General features: G+C 43.7%; 1 protein-coding gene across 9 annotated transcripts in view; it reads right to left on the bottom strand.

Moving 5' to 3' along the window:
* Positions 1–11,607, bottom strand: part of KCNMA1 (potassium calcium-activated channel subfamily M alpha 1) — a 636,705-nt gene extending 625,098 nt beyond the window's left edge. For all 9 annotated transcript variants that reach the window (XM_088474944.1, XM_088474945.1, XM_088474948.1 and 6 more), the window contains exon 1: positions 10,393–11,607. In XM_088474944.1, the coding sequence (XP_088331070.1) occupies positions 10,393–10,692 (300 nt within the window). In that variant the 5' untranslated portion in view covers positions 10,693–11,607. The remainder of the gene's footprint in view (positions 1–10,392) is intronic.
* Positions 11,608–26,025: the final 14,418 nt, after the last annotated feature.

Genomic DNA, 26,025 nt, shown 5'->3' with positions numbered 1-26,025 from the left:
TGCACCAAGTATTCCCAGACACTCAGCACAAACTGTATCTTGCTAGAATGACATGTAATAAAATGAATAAGCTCATTAACTTATATTTCATGTAACTCTTAAGTTACTTACATTCTCCTCCATAGAGGTAGTTTACAGTAATGGCACTACAATAATGGACCGTACACATGGTCAGATCAGACAACGATCAGATATCGTTGTCTGATCATCCTACATGTGCTGGATGATCGTTACAAACATCCAGCACATGCACCATTCCCCCAACTACTACAACGACCCTCGATCAACGATCGAGGGTCCCTATAGTAACCAGGTCAACCTGGTCGATATTGACTAGGTTGGCCTGAATGCACAAGCGATGGTCGATATCGATATTGACCATCCGTGCCCTCACATCGTTTGGTCATTTGAGCGGGCAAACAAAGGACGATTTAAACGATGAAATGATATCGTTATCGTTTAAATCGTCCTTTAAATCTGAACACGTGTATGCACCATAACAGTGATGTTTTTCATGTTCTCCTAATTGGTAATATATAGACTATAATGGGAGTGCACACCTGAAAACCAATTGAAAATGAGTGCCCTGAAGGTTTGTTCATACAGTTCCATGTAGCCTATGCTGTTGTGCTGTTCTGGTAACTGCATTAAACTGCACTGAAAATGCATGTTTCCATAGGGATGATAATCCTTATGCTCACTATAAATAATCCACACTTCTTATTCCCAAATGAACACCCTCTGAAAAGACAACAAGCTGAGTTGGACCATTATGTCTTTGACTGCTTTCAAGTGGGAACATTGAGTGTGTGATTTCAAAACTTCAAAGAGTAAGAATACCATTAAAGAACAATAAGACTGAGGGCGTACCTGACACTGTGTGCTGCAGACACATCACTAACCCTTCTAATTTACTATACACTATTTAATTGCGCTTCATTACAATTAGGGATGTGCGCCGGACCATTTTTGCCGGATTTGGATTTGGATTTGGTTCTAATTCGTCGTCCGGCTTTGGATTTGGATTTGCCAAACTGCGGTGACTGGCTTTGGATTTGGATTTGGATTTTTTTACAAAAATTGACAAAAAAAGCTAAAATCACATAAATTGGTCTTTTTTTTCTTCCTAGAGTATTATTAACCTCAATAACATTAATTTCCAGTCAATTTAGACCATATCACAGCTTATAATATTGTTTTCAACATTATTGGCCAAAGGTTGCAGTGAGCTGACTGGTTACTAAGCGACAAAGCAGCGGCACAACGACACAGACACCACAGTATAAAGCACATCTATGACACATTGCCACACAGCAGTGGCAGAAATGAAAAGTAGTGCACCCACCCAGTGGGGTACGGCCAGCAGAGTCACAGTACTTGTTTACAAAGTGGGCTACGGCCCTAGGAGTCACAGTGCACAATCTTATTAGCATTACACCGCACATAGGGCCTGATTCACATTACACCATAAAGTAGTGTCTCTTATTTATGTTACGACACACAGTAGTGCCCCTTTTACACAATGCCCACAGTAGTGACCCTTTTACACAATGCCCACAGTAGCGGTGTCCCTTACACAATGTCCCCCAGCAGTGGTGCCCCCTATGCAGTCCCCTTAGTAGTACGGTCCACTATGCAGTGCCCCCAGTTGAATGCTCCCCAGTAGTATGCCCCCCATTAGCAGGCCCCCCCAGTAGTATGTCCCCCATTAGCAGGCCCCCCCAGTAGTATGCCCCCCATTAGCATGCCACCCAGTAGTATGCCCCCCCAGTAGTATGGCTCCCCCAGTAGTAGGCTGCCCCAGTAGCAGGCCCCCCCAGTAGTAGGCTGCCCCAGTAGTAGCCCCCCCTGTAGTATGGGCCCCCCCTGTAGTATGGCCCCCCCTGTAGTAGGCCCCCCCAGTAGTATGGCCCCCCCCAGTAGCAGGCCCCTCAGTAGTATGGCCCCCCCAGTAGCAGACCCCCCCCAGTAGTATAGCCCCCCCCAGTAGCAGGCCCCTCTGTAGTATGGCCCCCCCAGTAGTATAGCCCTGCCCAGTAGCAGACCCCCCCCAGTAGTGCAGACCCCCCCAGTAGTATAGCCCCCCCAGTAGCAGGCCCCTCTGTAGTATGGCCCCCCAATAGTGCAGATCCCCCCCAGTAGTATGGCCCCCCCAGTAGCAGACCCCCCCCCAGTAGTATAGCCCCCCCCAGTAGCAGGCCCCTCTGTAGTATGGCCCCCCCAGTAGTATTGCCTCCCCCAGTAGCAGACCCCCCCCAGTAGTGCAGACCCCCCCCCAGTAGTATAGCCCCCCCAGTAGCAGGCCCCTCTGTAGTATGGCCCCCCCAGTAGTATAGCCCCCCCCCAGTAGCAGACCCCCCCAGTAGTGCAGACCCCCCCCAGTAGCGCCCCCGGACCTTTGACAAGTAAAAAAATAAAAAAAATAAAACTTACCTGTATCCCCGCTCCCGCGCCGTCCGCTCTGTCACACGCTGAGGAGGGAGCCGGAAGACGGAGCTCATGTGTGAGCTCCAGCCGGCTCCCTCCGTGCAGCAGCCAATGAGAGTCTGTGTGACTCTCATTGGCTGCTGTAACAAATACACAGCTGCCGCTGGCGGCTGTGTGTCTGTGTCTGTGTAGGGCAGAGCGCTATCACTGCGCTCTGCCCTACATGCGAGGAGACCTGATGTCGGATTCTCTAGTGAGAATCCGACATCAGGCGGCCGCCGTTCGGCCCCGAACGGGGATCCGAGTCAGGCGGTGAACACCCGAACAGGGTTCGGGTGGACTCGGATCCCCAATGTTCGGAGCGGTTCGGATTCCACAGAATCCGAACCGCTCATCTCTAATTACAATATAATAGATTTACATTTTTATAATCTTCTTTCAAACATACTAATGCAGAAAGCTCAGAGAATACAGTAGTAGGCCTTACATAAAATATACAAAATAATATGAACTGTTCACTGGTTAGTCAGTACAGGTAAAGTGATTTTCCAGGGGCAATATATTTTCAGAGTCTACTTCAGGAAGACTTGGCAACTGTTCCAGAATTGATTTGGAAAAACCGCAAAATGCCATAATGGCTACTTTATGAAAATATTAATATAGTGCCTAAAACATAAAAGTCAACACAGGTACAAGATGTTCTTTCAACTACCAGTGTTCACTGAATGAAAATATTAAAGGCAGTCTGTCATTTATTTGCATGTAAAGTAATGAAAATACTGAACATACATTTAGGAGATGGTTCTGACACTTTTCCCAGGCTGTAATTTGAGGTAAGAGAATCACCATATTTTGGTAATGGAATCACATTAGGTTGCTCCATTGATCAGGAAGTAGATCTAAAGAGGAAGTGCCACCCTTTATACAGCTGCAATGAACCCTTTGCTGAGTCTTTTTTTTAAATATTCCTGAACAAGAGTGTTGGATATTATTATCAATACATTTCAACATGTTTTCTGGTGAGTATATAGCATAGAATTTTAGCTATACCTACATATTTCAATTGTTAAGAGGCACAATACAAGTGTTAAATTTGTAGCAACATCCCAATTTCGATAACAGGGGACAATATTATTTTAGCCCTCCTGTTTCAGACGCTCAGTAAAGGCTACATTTCATGAATGTACTACTTGATAAGTCTTGATTTTGTTTGGAATGTACCAATTTGTAGTTGAAATATCCAATCTGCACTTCTGTGTATCTGAATCTATGTATGTTTATGTTTTAGTCAGAAGTATTCCAGGTATTGAGCCATAATGATACATTCCAAATTGTGCAATTTTGTCCTTAAATATTGTGTAGGAAATAGTAGTAGTTGCATTATTAAATAGCAAACATACTGTAGTCAGTACACATTACCATGCTCATTACCGACTTGGTGATTCCGTTACCACAGCATGGTGATTCCATTACTTTATTAAAATATGTGTCCAGGTTACTCATTAATTTTGGAAGCTGTACTTATCAATACACATATTAACATATCTGATGTTCTCTTCTTCCCTTACTGACTGTGAAAGTAAGTTGATTTATCATTGATAACTTACACAAGACAACACTTAAGCTATTTTGAAGTATTTTATATGGGGTTTATTGTGGGCTGTTGGGTTATGATGATTTGATCACATTAGTGGTGTCAGTTATATAATGAATATTATTATTATTACCAGTTATTTATATAGCACATACATATTCCGCAGCAAATATTTGGCCATTCACATCAATCCCTGCCCCAGTGGAGCTTACAATCTATATTCCCTACCATATGCGCACTAGGGATAATTTTGTTAGGAGCCAATTAACCTACCAGTATATTTTTGGAGTGTGGGAGGAAACCGGAGCACCCGGAGGAAACCCACGCAAGCACAGGGAGAATATACAAACTCCACACAGCTAGGGCCGTAGTGGGTATCGAACCCACGACCTCAGTGCTGGGAGGCAGTAATGCTAACCATTACACCGTCTATGCATAGTTTATCACTGTAAAAAGATGATTCCGTTACCAGTGGAATTGCCAATAAGTAACATTGTACCATGAGCCATACCTTAAACTTATATTGTCTGGAGGGTCCTGTTGAGCTCATAGGGCAACAGTTATGTTTATAAATAATACAAGCACAGCCTGCTAGACCTCAGTTTTTCTAACCTGCTTTAAAACAATACATCCCCTATGATCCCCTCTAATAAAAAGAAAATATGAAAAGTCCATCTCGTCAGTGAGTGCCTTCTGACTTTTGCACAGTGCGGTGTGGGCTGTGTAACATTTGGTAATCAAGAACCTATTTATATAGGAGTTCATATCATGCAGTCTAAAGCACAGAAAACATTTGGTCATACCTTGCCTTAAAATAGATGCGTCACCTACATGCATTGTGTAGGCTGAATCAATATTCATGAGCATGTAGCCATATCAAGGTCACTGGTTACTAGATAATTGATAGGCTTCCTCAATTATTTGTATGTGACAAACACACTTGCAAATAACAAGTTTCCCTTCAATTTGCAATGTCCATACTAACGCAAGCTATACTGTATTGTTTTACCTCTTAATGGTATTATAATGTATAAGACAAGTCTACAATCTTAGTATAGGTACTTGATAACAGGTATTTATGGAGCAGACCTGTGCCATCCATGCCCATGTCAACAACCACCACAAATTGCAGTATTTATGTTCTGTATGTATGTAATGGTCATGATATATGAGTCTCCATCTAAAACCCCCAAGCTTGACATGTTCTAATATAATCTGTTGCATTGCACTGTTGGATTGAAACTAATCCAACATCTTTAGGATAGTGTCTTATGGAATCTGAAGACAACACCAAAAGATGTAATTGCAGCTATTATGACATCACTGCTCCTGCCCCTCTGTATGAATGTACAGTCTATTTCTGCAAAGCAAGTCTGCCAAGCTATCAGTCACTCTAGTTTATGCCATCATGCTAGATCTGCTCTGGTAAAGAATCACCTACCTCCTCACATGGCAACCTGCTGCGGCATATTATGTATAAACACTCCAGTTATGTTATTTATATTATTCAGCTCCATAATATGCAGCATTTCAAATATATTATTGTAAAATACTTTCTTTACTTGCTCTTTAAGAAAAATACTAGAAAAATATAAATCTGACATGTTAATTTACTGGTCAGTGTGATGCAATGTTAAACCAAAAATATGCATCTATTGATTTCCAGGTTATGTATTAATATGTAGTCAATACAATAAAGGAAACCAGGCACTGGCTGTGATATGTTTACCACACTGTCTCACCCAGTGTACATGGTTGATATAGCAGAAAAACACATTCTTAAAACATCAACGTGATCAAAGAAAATACAAGCCAGAAAACATTACTGAGAATAAATACAGAATAAAAAGGAAATACATGAACAGGAGCAATCATCTAATGGTTATTATTTTAATTTGCTGTAGGTTTTGTGGCAGGAAAAATGCCTTCCCTTAGAGAAAGATTTTTGAAGAAAACAAATAGCAGCATAGCAGGGAAGTTCCTCATGTGTTTAATAGCTCCTACAGATTTATTTTTAATACACAAATAGACTATTGATTTTCTAATTTTTATGGCTGTTTCCATAATAATTTAGAAGAACAGTGGTCGAACATCTCCACAATCTGTCTGTGCGTTCTAGATTGTAGGCCAAGCTGTTTTCTTTCCTTATATACTGTGTTGATTTTCATTTCCTCTATCCTGCAGGGCTACCTAGCAACTGTCTCCATGAAAGTTGGATAGTGATGGGAAGTCACAGTGATGGGAGGTGGAGTGAAATGTTCCATCTTAAGCACCAAAATGCATGAGGGGGTTAATACCTAAAGGCTTATACCAAAGGGCCTGCAGGGCGAGGTCGATCTTCTTTCCAATACTGCACTGCTGATGCTTCAGTAAAATCCTTTCTTCCCATATAACATAAGTTACAATGCTCTTTTCTCAGGTACTCATATATTTAAAAGGAATTTGATCTCCATTTTAATGTTTAATATACTTTAAATAGGGCATTTTGGCTAAAGAGCAGCTAGGCAGATGGTGTTAAGCTGGGTACACACTGTAGAGATGTGGGGTCGATTTGCTGTTTCGTTACGACAAATCACCTACATCGTTCAGTGTGTACACTCAGTATGTCGGTGCCCGCGGTCACTAGCAACGCCGTCAGGTTTAACGTGCTGGACATCAAACGTGATGATTTTGCATGCAACCTAATGTATGTTTATAAAGGACGGAACAAATTCCTTTGTTCATTAATCGCTGTAGTGTGTACCTACAATCATGTGGGTGTCCCTGGACATCAGCACAATTGCTGGTCGTCTCAGTGTGTACACGGCTTTACTCCCTCTAGATTGTATGCTCTCAAAATCAAGATCTTCTCTACTTTCGGGCTCATGTTTGCACCTCCTTCATCAGCCACAAAAGTTTACTATACTTTTTTTTATGTGTGATTTTTATTTTGTCGTTTTGACTAACTGTTGCTGCAGAGTTTTGTGGTTCCTTGCCTATAAACATGGATGATTAAAATTAAATGTCAGTCCACTTTGCCTGGAGAAATTCAACACAGAATCAAGGATGCTTTGAAAAATACCATGTAGTATGAGCAATGGCGAATTTTGGAAGATCTTCCACTTAATACGTAGTGGGTATGTGGACTTTCTCTTTCCATTTGAGGTAAATTCTGGAGGTTGGATCCTGTTGTTCCACTCGGCTTTCCCTCCCCCATATCATATCTTGTCTTTGTATTGGCTTTTTCTTCATTTTTTATATAGGTAACAATGTGGTTGCTATCATATCAAATGTTTTTATATGCTAATTTATCGTATTGATTCACTGTTTATGTTGTTTGTATTCTATTCATTATGGCCATTGAAGAATGGTCACTATTGTTCATATATATGTAACTTTTGCTATTTTTCTTAGGGATGTGCAGGCTCGGATAGGTTCGAGTTTGCACGTGGAGTTCGGATTTTTCCCTCCAAAAAAACGGAACTCAGAAAGAGGCAAAACGTCATCTTACATGGACGAACATCATCATTCCTGGACTCCACAGCACCCTTCATCCCTCTCCCAGCACAGCACCTGCGCTATCCACTAGCTGTTGTCCAGGTGCCCCAATCCCACAAACCGCCGCTGCCAGTTCACTGTTTACTGCTGTCAGCTGAGCTTCGATCATGAATGCTGCACAGTGACAACAGCAGCTGCCATAGTCTCTGCCCAGACAGCAGCAGGTGCCCACCCTAACCTCCCCCCGGGGGTGCCTAACCCTAACCCCCCCTTCCCCTAGCCTAAACCTAACCCTCCCGGGGGGGGTGCCTAACCCTACGTTCCCCCCCGGGAGCTCCTAACCCTCCCTTCTCACAGCTGTCCGCGCCCAGCTAATCTTCGATCAGGATGCCAGGCGTCAGACTCACGGCGTAAGTAAAATGATAGGCGTCGGGATTTCAACGCCTGTCATTTAACCCTTGCCGGGATTAGATAGTCGGGAAGCCGGCGGTCGGGATTCCGTCTGTCGGCTTCCCAGCCAGAGGCCCATGGCGTGCACTAAATAGCCATTTGTCCCAGGGTCCCATTGTTCTCTTCAAAGCCCTGGTCAAAAACCTGGACTATGATACGCTGTGGATGATTGTAGTAAGTAGCTGCAATCAAGACATTCGAGCTTCTAATTGGTGGTTCCTGTTCACACTCCCCTCTGCTGCCCTTTTAAAATAAATGGTGAACAAAGAAGATTTGGCAATTCTCTATCACAGAACTGGGATACGTTGTTATGAGACCTGGTGGCACTAGTCTAGCAGATGCAATGTGACGCATTTAGAAGCGCTTGAGTATTCCTTGTGTGTTGATGTCCACATACACGGATATTGTATAAGTATGAGAGCTGTATTGTGCAAAAGTTACTGCTTCACATAACCGATTGTGTATTCTGCCCTCTTAAATTATAAGGCATCTACTGTAGTCTATTGCTTCAGAGCAAGAATTGTAGCAGGCACCACCCATGTTACAAACTACAAAACTATAGCACAAATGATAAGCAATTTGACAAATAACCATTCTTTTAATGCATATATATATATATATATATATATATATATATATATAAATTGAACATTTGCAGTTTAAAGCATTTATCTAGTGATCGCACACACACTGCTTGAATCATGGAGGTCAACCCTGTTGACTCTTAGATGTCAAAAGTCATCAACCGGAATTAGTGCAATGACAAGAGAAGGAGGAAGGACTAAATCTTCCAGGATTACTGCACACCAGGTTCTCCGCTGTTGGGACCAGATGAAATGGACCCAAACACTGCAAAAGAGGGGTTGCAAGAAGGGGAATCCCAATAAATTATCTAAGGTAGAGCAATTGGTGTGGAGGGCAATTTTTTACATTTCCACTATAAAAGTAGAATTTGCATTAGCTTTTACCTTATTTGTAAATGCATTTCATTTTCACAAAATAATTTAAACTCACAGTTGAAATAATGATGTCACAGAAAAGAGGCAGCTAGCAAAACAAATCTCCAAAAAATATTTGGACCAATTTGTTTGTATCTGGCCATCATAAAATGTGGACTTTCATTTGTGGCACACAGGGATGCCACCTGGCCCTGAAAAAATATGTGATTCTAAGCCAATGATATTAATATGGAATAGGCATTCAAAAAACTGGAAGACAACCATATTGTATTAGTACGTCGAGTTATAGGGTAAATCAAAAGTGTGCAGAATTATGTAGAAGTTAGGAAAGAGTTGAACAAGTCATTTTTAAGGAGAAAGGATGAACCTATACCACCTCTTCCTGGCATCCTGACAACTGGCTCCAAAATGTTTTGACTCAAGAGCACGTCAGTTTGTTAATCCATATAAAATTAAAAAAATTAAGAGGATGAACAAAATTAAGTCAAAGCAATCAGCAAATATACCCATTTTAAGAAGACATGAAATACACCAATTATGTGTAATATATATGTAATAAACAATAAAGGACTGAGGAACAAAGCAAATTATTACAGACGAATGGATGGAACCATGAATATATTTTTCAACTAAGTTGAAAACATCGATTAGGCGATACTGGAGTCTAGGAAAATAAAAGTTGTAAATCAGCAGGCTCAAAATATTGCCACAATGTATGCATGAACTTATCTTACATTATTTTACCCTACCCACATATATAGCTACAAAATTATTGAGATGCAACTTTGTTGCTAGTACATTATGTATTCTTGCATTGGGTTATAGATAGATAGATAGATAGATAGATAGATAGATAGATAGATAGATAGATAGATAGATAGATAGATAGGATAGATTTTTCAAATAAACCTTAGTAATTTTCTTAATTTATGGTTTAGAAAAAATGCAGAATGTTCTTACTCTTTAAGGATGTACGTGTGTAAATTTAGAATATATACATAATTTCTCATTTATATTGTACGCATTGTTCAGAATACAAACATTACAACACTAAATTGAACAGCCTAATGTCACGCTCGCTATTTAAACTCTGTATAGAATAGCCATCTAATCTAAAAAATTATATGTGTGTATATATATATATATATATATATATATATATACACACACACACACACTTCAGTTTGGAGAATGGAGTCATCTTTTTAACAGCTTCCAATAGTTCAAAGTAAATTATTTTAATAAAACGGTTGATACGTTTTTTTTAAAGCACCACATACATTAAAGCAATACAGGTCTATTCAAATGTACAAGTCTTTAGATCATACATTTGGATAGATCTTTGAGCACAGTTTATTTAGTGTTTGCCAGTTTCCTTCAAAAACTGTGCCCAACAATCTTCATCCTGTTCACAAAATGCCAACTACCCAGATCAAATCCAACATTGTACATACAGATCACAAATTCACATGCAGATTTTGTTACCTTATTCTTGCCCCCACAGTGGCAGCAGACAGTCCAAAGGTATTTAAGGGTTCTCCATACCAAGATAATGAAAAGACCCCCAAAAAATGTCACCATAGAAGAGGCCAGGAAAGCCCACCACATGCGCTGTCCCCTACTGTCACATGGAACATCCTGGGTGACTGGTATAATGAAGGCAGCCTCCACTTTAGGTGAAAGGATGGAGGAGTCTAGGTGCAGGTTGTTGTTGTTGTTGTTGATGGCGCTCATGGTTAAGCCAATGCTACTGAAGTTGCTTTGGGATTTGTTGCCACTTGCCATTGCTAACAGGAAGACCCAGGAAACCCTGAAAGCCACTTATGTCTCAGCCCCCAAATTCCTGCACCAGCCATATTGCAAAGGAAGGGGGCAGGTCAAACAAATTGTGGGGCCTTCTATAGCTGCCTCCTCAGCAAAAAATAAGGGCAGTTTTATGACACAAGTGCAGTCACAATGTTGGTTTTAAAACCTCATTCCACAAAGCCAGGGGAGCCCTTTAGAGCAAGACAACCCCAGCACCTTCAGAGAGCTGTCATAGTCCTTCCATCAAAAGCAAGCAAGAAAACAGCCAAACCAGTCCTTCATTTCTCCCTGATGTTTGGACCTAAATGTGCGTGTCTTTTTTTGTTTGTTTCCTTATATAAAAATCAACACGGCATTTAAATAAAATACCAAACAATGCTGCCAGTGATATTTATAATATGCACTCATTGTTTTGCATTTGGGAAGCACGCACATAATATATGATAAATAACGCTAAGCATTTCCCAGCACCTGTTTGCAGACGTTTTTACTGTAAATGGGGCAATTGCTGATCTCAGATTATATTATAAGGCAACCCCCTTACTGTGACCAGTGGCTTCTCGGCTCCCTTGCACCGTGCACAGCCATATAGGACTTGCGTACATGGAGGGTCGATTTCTCGGCTCTTGATATCTGCTGATCAATAAGATCCTTGTTGATCGCTGCGGTGGATCCCGGTCCTTCCTTCCACCCGAATGTAAGCCTTGATGTTGCGGTGTTCGGCGCCGTTCTATCCCTCTCTCCTGTACACGCTGCCTACTGCCAGCCTGCTGGCAATCCTCTCCTCCTACCTTCCCTTTTCCTCTTTCTCCTCCGACTGTTCAAGGCTGTAATCCTCCCAGCTGATCGCTTCTGTCCCTCCTCCTCCGCCAGTGCTGTTGCCTCTGTCACATCCCTGTGCTAGGCATAGATGGAGAGGACACCCTGGGAAATGGAGGTGAGGAGGGGGGAGAAAGAAGAAGGGAGGAGGGCAGATTTACAGGTAGCAAGGAGGAGTCACCCTGTGTATTAGTTGCTTCTCATTCCAACAAGTCAGTGCATTTGTACAAAACAGTGGACAGTACCACTCAGATCCAATGGGCTATTACCCCCACCTCACTGTGGAGAGAAAATATGGGACACTATTGGTTTGAAGGGGTGCAAAGAACGTGCATTGACTACCCAGGTTTTCCTATGACGCAATACTACAGGCAGGAGCTGTCAGTAAGGTTTTGTGTATTTCCTACACACAGCCTCCCGTGATAATGCGATTTATTCTGCGTATTACTGCTTTCCATCATTCATTGCCTGTCAGCACAGTGACATACACAGCGCTCATTCATTGCACAGTAGTGTGCGTACTGTAATCACCCACTGTACAGCGTCAGCATGTGAATGGGACTTCGGAGAGAACAGCAATACTGAGAGCTCTCCAGTAGTGGCCTTATTGACAGGAGACGATTTGACTGCTCGACGTTACTAATTACTCATGTGTATTATGTATGTCAATTATCTTTTGCAATCGTTCTGTTTTAATTAAGGTATATTGACAAACACAAAGGGAAATAAAAAAAAAATCATAGGGTGCATTTAAGAAGCTTATTTAATACTGGTGACATTGGCACCCTGAAAATTATAATTTCTTTGTACTGCAATTACTTTTTTTTGGCTATTTACCAATATACTCATGGCGAATGCTAACTCCTGTACTCTGGCTGTGGTTGACAGTGACAAAAGTTTACACTGATGGGTTTTGTCCAATCGCTCTTTCCATAGGTAAGAGCTACTACTGCCATCTGAAGAATCTTTTTGGAGCCTGTCAAATTGGGCCAGACCAAAGGCCCCATTGTGAATGCTGCAGACTGTAGTCTTCCTTTATCAAAAGTGGGAGATATCCCTGTGCTTTGTTGAAAAGGCTGGTTACTTAGGGGCCTATTTATAAAAAAATATTTGCAGGATATTCCCCCAAAACAGCCACAAAAATTAAGTATTCCCCAAAAGTACTATGGAGGGACCGCAGCATTCCGGAACTTGGCCCCAATAGGAAAATTCCATCTCCAGATGGCATTATCCTATATTAGCCTATGGGCTACTAATTTGCAAATTGTACGATGAGTGAGCTTCTGGCACCCTCTCAGTCGCCCCCCAGGTGACACATGCGCCGGATAGTGTGCTTGGGTAGTGTCCGCAGGGGACCCGAACCAGGAAACAGTGTGATAATGTTAAGACATACTTGCTTACTCTCCCCGAATCGCTGGGAGAAGGGGCACCGAGAGGGGGGGAGCGGGCAGTGGCATCACAAGGGGGGTGCCGGCCGCACCAGGGTGTCACTCGCCGAGGCCTGTTGGAGGTGCTCCATAGGGGTCCAGGTCTTGCAGCCTGCCCCCCCCCACCACTGCCGCCGCTGCTGTTACTTAAGTTCGGGCAGGGAGAGAGAGGACCGATTACTCCTGCAGCAGCCTCTCTACCCAGCCCAGCACACATGCTGCTGTCACGCTGTGTGCTGGGCTAGGAAGAGGCTGCTGCAGCAGCAGTCAGTTCTCTCTCTCTCTCCCTGCATTATATGTGGGAGAAGGGAGTGATTGCACCCCCAACCCAGACATCTGCGCTCCCTGTGTGAACATACTGTTTTTGTAAGGAGGGGATCTGGTCACACCTCTTCGGTTGGCTACACCCCCTCCCTGTACCTGAGCCCGGCAAAGCTGTCGGTAGCCCTGGCTGGGAGGGTCCCAAAAAAGAAAATCGGGCCTCCCACAAGAGAGAGGGCATGTCTCCTGGACTGAGTAAAAGTGGACAGTCCATTGGGGGAGTTGTTGGGGCGATGACGTGATTCGTGCTGAATCTCGTCAATGTAGGCCCATCCCCTTCTTTATAATGCCGCTAAACTCATCATTCTATAACGGGGGACGGGGCAACAATGACGCAATCGTGCTGCCCCCACGCCACCCACCAGTGCCCCCGTCACGCCCCTTGCTGTGCCGACCTGCCCAGAAAGTCAACGTATGTGTTACGCTATCACTGCTTCAAGCACTTTGCCCATCTCCATATAAGAGATTTTTAGTAAAGCTACGTTAAAATATTAATTTTCAATTTTTGCAAATTTACACAAAAAATTTTTATCACGTCTGCATTAAACTGCAGTTTCCCCAAGATTTTCAGTTAATAAATAGGCCACTAGATCTCAAATACTGTAACTAAAAAAGTTTTATGTTGCCGTTCAAACTGACCTTATGCATCATTTTAGTAATCGAGGGGAAGATCACATTACTGTTAATTTGTAGAGAGCACTGGGCATTTTCTCTAAGCCTGCATCTGCTGCAGATCAGCTGCTTTGTTTAAACATTTTAGGAGACAAGGATTGAAGAAACTATACATACACTCAGGGCCTGATTGAGAGTTGTACGCAGTAGACAGCAGCTGTGTCTTTAGACGCAGTTGCTCTGTTATAATATGCTAATGCTGCAGGAGGCATCTTGTGTAAGTAGACACCTCCTGCTGGCTTCTTTGATCTGTTGCTGCATCCGAGGACGCAGCATCGGATCATCTGCGAAAACATCGGCCATCTGAGTAACCCTCGGGTTACGCAGGATGCGCAATGTTTTTATTCTGCAGTGAAGCTGCGTGGGTAGATGCAGCCACTGACCTCAGCGGGCCTTGAAAACGGGGCAGGCACACCCTGGTTTTATCAAATGCTTGCCATTACAACCCCTTCCCCACCCCCAAATGGCCGTAGCATGTCAATCATGCTGCAGCTTAGGTGAAACTGTGACCGATGTCGCAGTCAGTGATCAGCACATGCGCAGTATAGATCCTGCACATGTGGCACTCATTAATCATATGGGATGTGCATAAACCATCGGGTTTATGTACAATTCTGAATCAGGCCCTCAAGACGATTATTAACCCCAGAGTGATTTTACTCTTTAAATATGATTTTTTTTTCTCAAAAATTAATTGGACTTATCAACAAAAGTCCCAACTATATGTAAATTGGTGGGGATGAAGTTAGTAGATCACCAATAATGCCATGGCCACACCTCCTGCACCAGTCCTATCATATAAATCATAATAATTTCTAGTGCTCAAAATAAAGAGACCTAAATATTCACAAAGCCGTGTGTTAGTGGTATCAGCCTTATGGGCCTATTCATGATCCGTTATTAGTCCGTTACACATGCAGAAATGGGCCCAGTTTTCAGAGTTTGCTTGCAGGAACCAACACCAGCTTCAGAAGCAGTGTTAGGGATCCGAAAAGCAGCTGTCCCAGCACCTGAGCAATGCAGAATTCCTCCAGTAATAAAGGCCCGTCTTAATAGCACTGCAGGCCCTGGGGCCCCTACCCACCCCATTCACAGTAATAAAAATTTAAATGGTCAATAAAATTAAACCTTTATATTTATTTGTACTTTTAACAAAATCAATGTTTAAACATAAAAAACATGATATAAAGCAAGGATTACGGACTCCCTCTTCACCAGCTCACATAGCATTTCCTGCTCTGAACTGCAGTGGTGATCAAAGTATAGGGGCCCACTGAGAAATGAGGGCCTGGGGGGAATATGCCCCTCCTTAATCCAGCTTTGTGGCTGCAGGAGGAAATGAAGCCTGGCTGCCACAATTGTCAGAGAGCCGGGGAGCATCTTTCTCCGTTTGCCTCTCAACCGGCTGCTCTGTGTGTGCCGCACATGCTATGTAGATGCCCCCGGCCCAACCCAACCATGCTCAAAGGCCCCTAGAATCGTGGGGCCCTGGGCAGTTGCTCAGTGTGGCCATACGTTAAGATGGCCCTGCTGCGGGAGCCCCCTGTATACTACAGTATATACAGCTGCCCAGTATGCCCATACATTAAGACTGCACTGCCAGCGTTCATCTCTGAATAAGGCCCTCTGTGTTTGCTAGTGACTAAAAGTGCTCTCTAAATTGTATGGAGGTCACGGGTATTCTCCTTATTGTATATTGGTTTATTAAAAATGTCCTGAGTTCTGTACAGAGATCCCTAAAATGCTTTTTAATAGTACATTTATAACTAGGATGCTTTCTGTATTGTATATAGGTCAATAGAATGCTCTGTATTGTATATATTTTACTATAATGACCTGTGTACTGTATATTGGTTTTGAGAATGCTGTCTGTATGGTATGGCAAGGGTCTAATGACAGACGTCGAAATCCCAACGCCTGTCATTTTAATTACGCTGGGAGCCCGGGGCGCGGACATCCGTGCGGGGGTAGTGTTAGGTTAGGGGCTCCCGGGGGGGACTTAGGGTTAGGCACCCCCCGGGAGCTTTAGGCTAGGGGAAGGGGGGGGTTAGGGTTAGGCACCCCCTGGGAGAGGTTAGGGCTAGGCACTTGGGGGGGGGGGGGGGGGAGGTTAGGGTTAGGCACCCCTAAGGGAGGGTTAGGGGGGTGGTTAGGTTAGTTAGTACTTACCTTAGCTGCTGTCGGGATCTTCACTGGTGCCGGTAATGCGTCCGGCGGTAAATCCTACCGATCCCGTCTGTATTGTATATAGATCACAATAATGATCGTATTGTATATGGTTTATTAAGATGCGAACTGTTATTGGATAATTTGGTGCTCCTTGTAATGTTACTTAGTAACTTGAATGATATTCCTATATAGTACATGAACCGTGAGGAGAGTTTATATATTGTAAGATTCAATCTTATGTACCATATAGGAGTAGCATTCAATGGGGGGGAATTCAGTTAAATGCAATGTTAAATAGCGTCGGAAATGATTTCCCGAAGCTATTCAATTGGCTGCGCTGTTATCACCGACTAGAGGATTTCTGCTCACACTCTTCTGAGGGGCGAGCAGAAATCTGACTACACTAGTGCGGCGATGCAGGCTTCGAGCTTTGCGCGTGCGCTAACAGCATCGCGGCTGCCACTTAAGACAGAGAATGCATGTTACAGCGACTGAACACCCGGCATTAGGTGCTGTAACCTGCATCTCCCGACTTAAGTGCAGGGCGTGATGGGGGACAATGTTTCTGGCGATCTTTAATTGAATTGCCCCAAATGATACTAAGTATGCTGTATATACTGTAGTATACAGGGGGCTCTCGATTCTCCCTGTTAACTGTTCACCTTAATAAACTTGCGTAGACCACAGCACCAGCTGCACTTTCATCTTTTCCCTGCAGTGCTGATGGTACTTGGTGACTCCTCCGTCCTTCTCTACACTGACGCTGATGTCATCACATTAGCGTTAATGCACAGAACCACAGAAGAGCCGCCTGTCATTTCAGCAGCAGCACTGCATAGATCAGATGGGGAAGGGCATTGCTGTGCCAGAATCCGGTACAAGTCGGTGCAGCCCCAGTGCTGGAACAATAAAAACTGTACTATACCAGGCAATACAGGCCCCTAGAAATGTGGGGCCATGGGCAGCTGCCCAGTATGCCCATACATTAAGACTGCACTGCCAGCGTCTAACTCTGAATAAGGCCCTCTATGCTGACTAGTGACTAGAATGCTCTCTAAATTGTATGAAGGTCACGGGTATTCTCCTTCTTGTATATTTTTTATTACAGATGCCCTGTGTTCTGTATAGAGATCCCTAGAATGCTTTTTTAATGGTACGTTGGTAAGTAGGAGGCTTTCTGTATTGTATATTGGTAATTAGAATGTTCTGTATTGTATAACCACATATCCAGAATCTCTCAGTCCTGTCGCTTTCATTTTAAAAATATTTCCAAGATTAGACCCTTTCTCACCCAGGATGCCACTAAAACCCTCATACACTCATTGGTCATCTCCAGATTGGACTACTGTAACCTTCTCCCATCTGGCCTCCCCAAATCCCATCTCTCTCCTCTCCAGTCTATCCTTAATGCTGCTGGTCGGCTCATCTTCCTCTCAAAACGCTCTGCATCTGCCTCCCCTCTCCTACAAGCCCTCCACTGGCTCCCCTTCCCCTTTAGAACCCAATTTAAGGTTCTCACGCTCACTTACAAAGCCCTCAGCCATTCCTCTCCCACTTACATCTCTGCTCTCATCTCCCTTCACTCTCCTGTCCGCCCTCTTCGTTCAACAAATGCACGCCGCCTTTCATGCCAGCTGATTACTTCCTCCCACTCCCGCCTCCAAGATTTTGCCCGTGCTGCTCCCCACCTTTGGAACTCTCTCCCGCTTCCCATCAGACTCTCCATCTCTCTACAATTTTTCAAACGGGCTCTCAAGACCCACTATTTCATCAAAGCCTTCCAGCTCTCATCTTAACTTGCTGCTACATACTCCTTCCTCCCTGCCTACCCCATCTGTGTCATCCCTGTTTGTCTGTCCCTCCCCCTTAGAATGTAAGCTCCTATGAGCAGGGCCCTCTACCCTCTTGTGCATCTCCTTACTATACCTTCATCTACTTCTTACTCTCTACCAGGGCACCTAACACTTGATTGCTTTGCATTGTTGCTTATCTGTGTGTTATGGTCGTGAATGTAGCAATGTATATTATCCATGTCCTGTAATGTATTGTATTGTACTGTCCTGTAAGTCACTGTAAATCAATCTATTTGTTTATGTACTTTGTAAGGCGCTGCGGAAAACTTGTGGCGCCATATAAATAAATGATAATAATAATAATAATAATAATATATATCTCACTATAATGATCTATGTACTGTATACTGGTTTTGAGAATGTTGTCTGTATTGTATATAGATCAAAATAATGATCGTATTGTATATGGTTTGCTAAGATGCGCTGTTATTGAATAATTGGGAGCACCTTGTAGTGAATAGAGGCTAGTAGAATGTTCCCTGTATTGCATTGCGGTCACTAGAATGTTCCCTGTGCTACAATTGTATACGATTTAATAAGATGCTCTTTGTATTGCGTAGAGGCTCTTGGAATGCTTTCTATGTTGTACACCAGTATCGGGGATGCTCTCTTTATTATGTGTATAGGTCCCTAGAATGCTGTCTTTATTATATGGCGATCACTAGAAAGCACTAAGCAGTAGTGATCACTAGGATGCACTATGTAGCGTATAGTGGTCACTAGGATGCTCCGGATGTAGTTAGGATCCTGACGGTCAGGATGCCGACGGTTTCAATACTAAAATCGACATTCCGATGGTCACAATCCTGACAAATTCCGACGGTATTAGGGTTGCACACTAGGGGGAGGGTTAGGGTGAGGCTGCAGGAGGGGTGGGTTAGGATAAGGGTTAAGATTTAGGGTAAAATACTTACCAAAATTTGTCGGGGTGCCACTGTTGGTATTCTCACTGTCGGCATCCTGACCGTCACTATCCCGTACCCAACTCGGATGCTCTATGTACTGTACGGTGGCCTCTGAGATGCTCTATGTATTGTGTGGTGACCTCTGGGGTGCTTTCCATACTTTATAGAGGTGTTTAGAATGTGGTCTTTAATGTAGATAGGTCACTAGAAAGATCTTTTGTTGTATAAAGGTCACTAGAATAGTTCTTGCTTAATAGTCATATGGGGATTGTAGGTGTTGTATTTGATTATATATTATACATTCTGACCGCCAGAATCCCCTCTGTCTGTATTTTATCTGCATCCCCTTTCAATATCTGTATAACGGCATGCCAGTGAGCTGGTAGCAAAGTTTTGGCCACATACTTGTATTTGCCCCCCAGCCAAAAGAAGCCAGCCCTCGTCTGAATATACTGTAGTTTTGTAGATGTAAGACCTTTCCAAATTAGTTCCCTTATATCCTTGAGTCTATAGCGCTTGCCCAATACACTCCAGTTGACTGGAAATTACAAATTTCACAGCGGTGGCCATCAAATCTCCAACGAGGTAGGAGTACACAAATAAAAACAAACTTTTTTCCCCAGGCTTTTTAGTGTTGAGCTAACACAGATACACACAATAAATTTTAAGCAACAACCAAAATGAAAAACAAAATAATTTACAAATTTTTGTTGAAATATGGAGTGCGCTACCTCTAGGAATGCTCCTTTCTTGAAGCATTCTACTTTACGAAGTTAGCCGCTGTTTGGTCTTCTGCACATGCGCGTCACTATTTCGTCATGGTGTATGAGTGCCACATTGGTACACGGACATGTTTTACATAGTTTCAGAGACCCTGCCAAATTATCCTGTATATGGCATGTTGTGTTTTATCTGCATATACCTACAATGCTACCTTCATACGACATCGGCTGGTGCTCTGTATGTTCCGCTTCATCCAGATTACTAAGGGGGAGGAATTCAATTAGAGGTGATAAGCCATTTAGTGCGAAAAGTTTTCACCTTTCGTAAAAAGTGGTTACTGTCGAATTCAATTGCAGGTGAAGTTGACAATTGATAATTCTCCAGTTGGATTTAACGCTAATTTTATTTTTAAGCAAGTGAAAAGTTGGGGAAAATCCCTATTTTATGGTAAAATATTTGGACTTGGTTCAGAATCACTGGGACACCCTCCTTAATGACTAATTAGGCAAAATATATTTCTTTTAATTAGCTTAATTTGGCCAATAATGACGTCAGTTATGGGGTGAAAATGTGCAAAGTGCCAGAAAATTGGTTAATTGATGTGGGAGAGGTAAATGGGGGTGCTGTATGAATGGGACAGGTGTTTTTAAGATTGCAGGTGGGTGTTAGGGGCATATTTTGATTTTTTTTAAAAAGTGGCTTAAAATTACACAAATATTACAGGCATTTTTATACACCCCTAATTTAAGTGACCCATTATTATACAGAAAAAACTCTTGCTTTCTTTAATACGTAACCCTGCCCCCTTAGTGCCTAACCCTAACCCTCCCCTTAGTGCCTAACCCCTAAACCTAACCCTCCCCCCAACCCTCGGTCAATGTGCCGACGCCGGGATTCTGACCGGCGTCTGTATTCTGGCTCCGGTAATGTAAGCGTCGGCATCCTGACCGCTGGGATGCCGAACATATACCACTCATTTTATGAAACACCCCTTTTTAGTAAGATGTGATGTGTTCTGAAAAGAAGCCGAGCAAACTATAAAGCTCTTTCCCTTTCTTTGTACATACGTACATACTGAATGAGTGCATAATTTTAATAAACACATAAAACATCAGGTTTTCAAACATGTTCAAATCCTGTGACCAGTGTATGTATTCTGTATTAACATTATTCATTGCAGCAAGAAAATTTCTCAGACCAATTTAACCATTTAAAAAAATATATATGGAAAGGAAAGTCTCCAGAGTAATGAGAATGTATGCATCTACACCATAAAGGACACGTAAACTAATCAGTTGATATACAGGTTAGTCTCCCATATCCAAAATGCTTGGGACCAGGGGTATTTTGGATAACGGAATATTCCGTATTTTGGAATAATTGCATATCATAATGAAATATCTTGGGAATGGGACCCCAATGTACACATAGAATGCATTTATGTGTTATATACACCTTATACAGACAGCCTGCAGCTCATTTTCTACAATATTTTCAATAATTATGTAGCTCAAGTAAAGTTTGTGTACATACATGAAATAAATTTATGTTTCATTTACACCCTATACACACAGCCTAAAAGGTAATTTTATACAATATTTTTAATAATTTGTGCCTTATACAAAGGTTGTGTACATTGAATCATCAAAAATCAAAGGTTTCATTATCTCAGTCATGCCAAAATTATTCCGTATTTCGGAACATTCCGTATTTCGGAATATTTGGATATGGGAGACTCAACCTGTAATACATAAATCTTAGCCCACTAAAAGCATAAATCCAAATAACAATTAAATAATGATAATATGATCTGCAAAATGTCAGAAGTCAGCAGACAGAATACTAAATAGCAAATGTTTTATCCATATGCATTAATGTATTAGATAAAAGAATAGTTACTAAGTAATTGGCAATCTATCTAGTATATATATATATATATATATATATATATATATACAGTAGTCAGGTCCATAAATATTGGGACATTGACAGAATTTTCATATTTTGTCCTCTATTCACCACCACAATGTCTTTGAAATGAAACAAACAAGATGTGATTTAACTGCAGACTTTCAGATTTAATTTGAGGGTAATTACATCCAAATCAGGTGAACGGTGTAGGAATTACAACGGTTTCTATATGTGCCTCCCATTTTTTAAGGGGCCAAAAGTAATGGGACAAACTAAACAATCCTAAATCTAACTTTCACTTTTTAATACTTTGTTGCAAATCCTTTGCAGACAATTACAGCCTGAAGTCTGGAATGCATAGACATCACCAGACACTCGGTTTCATCCCTGGTGATGCTCTGCCAGGCCTCTACTGCAAATGTCTTCAGTTCCTGCTTGTTCTTAGGGCATTTTCCCTTCAGTTTTGTCTTCATCAAGTGAAATGCATGCTCAATCGGATTCAGGTCAGGGGATTGACTTGGCCATTGCATAACATTCCACTTTTTAGCCTTAAAAAACTCTTTGGTTGCTTTTGCAGTATGCTTTGGGTCATTGTCCAGCTGCACTGTGAAGCGCTGTCCAATGAGTTCTGAAGCATTTGACTGAATATGAGCATATAATATTGCCCGAAACACTTCAGAATTCATTCTGCTGCTTTTGTCAGCAGTCACATCATCAATAAATACAAGGGAACCAGTTCCATTGGCAGCCATACATGCCCACGCCATGACACTACCACCACCATGCTTCACTGATGAGGTGGTATGTTTTGGATCATGAGCAGTTCCTTTCCTTCTCTTCTCTTCCCATCACTCTGGTACAAGTTGATCTTTGTCTCATCTGTCAATAGGATGTTGTTCCAGAACTGTAATGGCTTTTTTAGATGTTGTTTGGCAAACTCTAATCTGGTCTTCCTGTTTTTGTGGCTCACCAATGGTTTGCATCTTGTGGTGAACCCTCTATATTCACTCTTGTGAAGTCTTCTCTTGATTGTTGACTTTGACACATATACATCTACCTCCTGGAGAGTGTTCTTGATTTGGCCAACTGTTGTGAAGGGGTTTTTCTTCACCAGGGAAATAATTCTTCTGTCATCCACCACAGTTGTTTTCCGTTGTCTTCCGGGTCTTTTGGTGTTGCTGAGCTCTCTGGTGCGTTCTTTTTTTTTAAGAATGTTCCAAACAGTTGATTTGGCCACACCTAATGTTTTTGATATCTCTCTGATGGGTTTGTTTTGATTTTTCAGCCTAATGATGGCTTGCTTCACTGATAGTGACAGCTCTTCTCTTTGGATCTCATATTGAGAGTTGACAGCAACTGATTCCAAATGCAAATGTCACACCTAGAATCAACTCCAGACATTTTACCTGCTTAATTGATAATGAAATAATGAGGCAATAGCCCACACCTGTCCATGAAATAGCTTTTGAGTTGATAGTCCCATTACATATGGCCCCTTAAAAAGTGGGAGGCACATATTGAAACTGTTGTAATTCCTACACCGTTCACCCGATTTGGATGTAATTACCCTCAAATTAAATTTGAAAGTCTGCAGTAAAAGCACATCTTGTTTGTTTCATTTCAAAACTATTGTGTTGGTGAATAGAGGCCAAAATCTGAAAATTCTGTCAATGTCCCAATATTTATGGACCTGACTGTGTGTATATATATATATATATATATTTTATAAGGACACAGTCATGCCCTTATGTTAAGGCTGAATCGAAAAAACCCGGAAATCTCCATAGAGAATTCCGGAGGGGGGGGGCATGGTGTTTAAGGGGCTATACCTCAAAAGCAAGCAATTGGAGGAACCAAGCTCAGTTAGGACCACTTTTCTGCTGTTCTCTATGGGGATTTTTGGGAAGGCATAACTCAGGGAAGGGGGGAATTTAGACTTGGGGTTTGTTTTATTAGGTAGTTATTGTTCCAGGGTAGAGCCTTTTGGGGTTCAGGTAATTGAAAAAAATTACAGTTTTTAAACTATTACCTCACAATTGCGCCATTATAGAGAAAGGAAGATTCAATTAGTTGCGCATGCTCAGTAGGTGCCTTCCAGCAGGGGGTGTACACACCGTTGGCTCAGTCCAGTAAGGAAGGCAGCAGAAGCTGAGTGACAGGACGTGCAGCCAGTCAGAGAGCGATGTCCAGGCATCTTTCCCGAAGCCGCAGCTGACTGTCACTAGGCTGTACTGTAGACCCGGGAACATGGCCCGGACAGCCCCCCGTGCCTCTTGTCCTAGTCCGTGTAGCCCGCTCTCTCCTTTTCCTCAAGTACACTCGTACTTGGTCCAGTTGTCCATGCACTCCTGGACCCCATAGTGCCCTTGAAGCCGCTGGTCCACTTCCCCCGGTACAGTCACTTGCCCTTACTCTCCACCTCGATGCCATGCCATGCAGTTTGCCCTGCGCCCAGCCCTCGTAAGTGTTGCTGATGGGACAGGGGTGCACCCCCGTCTACCTCGAAGCTGTGGGACCAGGATCCTGAGTACTCCCCCTGCTCCTTGGGACCCAGGCAGATGCTATCCTGACAGCCGCCGCAGTAAGACACCTAGTCATAACAGTAAATCTTCCCACACTGGACTTAACTCGATGCGGGGGTCCACTCAGAAGTGCAGTGGCAGGCTGTGGCAGGACCAGTGAGGAGACTCAGCGGCGATCAGATCACGCTAAGTTGGCGGCTGCTTGCTGTGGGTCACAGGGAGAGAGTACATGGTCCCTGCAGTGCTCAGCTTCCTGAGTGGGACAACACGCACCCCAGCATATTGGGCGTGGAGCATAGGTTGCTCTGGGCTATGGTAGGTGGTTGGGGGCAAAAATGCTGCTTCTGGAACCTGCCTCTTCTCTACTATACCCCTGCCCCAACTAGCCCCTATATACCCCTGCATCTTGTGTCCCTGCTCCCACTACCTCCTCTATACCCTGCAACCCCCTCTCCTATGTGCCCCTGCCTTCTCTATGCCCCTCTCCTCTGTGTGCCCACCCCCGTTACCTCCTCTATACCCCTGCACCCCCTCTCCTATGTGCTCGAGCCCTCACTATCTCCTCTAAACCCCGGCACACCCCTATCCTCTATCCCCCTGCCTCCTCTATGCCCCCCTCTCCTCTTCTTCCCTGCTCCAACTACCTCCACTATACCCCTGCACGCCCCTCTTCTCTGTTCCCCTGCCTCCATTATGGCCTCCTCTAATCTGTGCCCCTGTCCCCACTACCTCCTCTACACCTCTGCATGCACCTCTCCTCTGTGCCCCTGCCTCCTCTACAGTATGTACCCTCTCATCTGTGCCCCTGCTCCCTCTACATTTCTGCACCCCCCTCTCATCTGTGCCCCTGCCTCCTTTATGGCCCTGCCCCCACTACCTCCTCTATATCCCTGCAACCGCCTCTCATTTGTGCCCCTGCCTCCTTTATGGCCCTTTCTACTCTGTATCTCTGCCCCTTTTACCCCCTCTATACCCCTGCAACTCCCTCACATCTGTGCCTCTGCCTCTATGGCCCACTCTCCTGTGTGTCCCTGCCCCCACTTCCTCCTCAATAACACTGCACCCCTCTCTCCTCTGTGCCCCTGCCTCCTCTGTGCCACTGTCCCCACTACCTCCACTAACCCGTGCATTTACCCCTGCATACTCACACTACCCCTTCTATACCCCTGCATCGCCCCCTTCTCTGTGCCCCTGCCTCCTGTCCCCTGTCCTGTGTCCCTGTGCCCCTACCCCCTCTATAGCTCTGCACCCCCTCTCCTCTGTGCCCCTACCTCCTCTATGGCCCCAATTCCTCTGTGCCCCTGCCCCCACTACCTCCTCTCTACCACAGCACCTTCCTCTTTTTTGTGCCCCTGCCTACTCTAATGTCCCCTCTCCTCTGTGCCCCTTCTCCACGACCACCTTTATACCCCTGCACCCCCTCTCCTCTTTGCCCCTGCCTCATGTATGCCAATGCCTCTCCTCCCTGCATTGGCTTCAGCTTTAAGTCAACTTCTCCCTGGCTTTTGGATGAGTCTGCCCCAGGCCCCCAGATCTCCACCTAGGTGTGCTGCTGCTGCCCTGCTCCCAACCTCCTCTTTTGCCCCTCTCCAATCTCTGCAGCTGCTGCCTGCTGGCATTAAAGACTAATCTCAGATGGCCAGGCCATAGGGTTAGCATTTAGGACCTGATTCAGACCCGCCCGCAAGGAAGCGTTCGCACGCAGGCAGCCGATGTTTGCTTTCCGCATATGCGCATACCAGTCCAAGCGATCGGGAAGCGTACTCTCGCTGCGCATAGACAGATCTGCAAAAAAATTGACAGAAGAAGCCGTTTGTGGGTGGTGACAGGGGCTGGCTGCTAGAAACGGGGGAGTGTAGGTGCGAATGCAGGCGCGTCTTAATGCCGTTTCAGAGGCATGCATAAATAACAGGCAGCATCATAGTACACGTCACCTGGATGAATTTCACACTGAAGTGCTTGCGGTAGGGTATAGTCAACCACAAGCGCT

Source organism: Taudactylus pleione, unplaced genomic scaffold (genome assembly GCF_031769625.1).
Source record: "Taudactylus pleione unplaced genomic scaffold, aTauple2 ptg000157l, whole genome shotgun sequence".
NCBI classification, from domain to species: Eukaryota; Metazoa; Chordata; class Amphibia; order Anura; family Myobatrachidae; genus Taudactylus; species Taudactylus pleione.
This window is presented reverse-complemented; position numbering and strand designations above follow the sequence as displayed.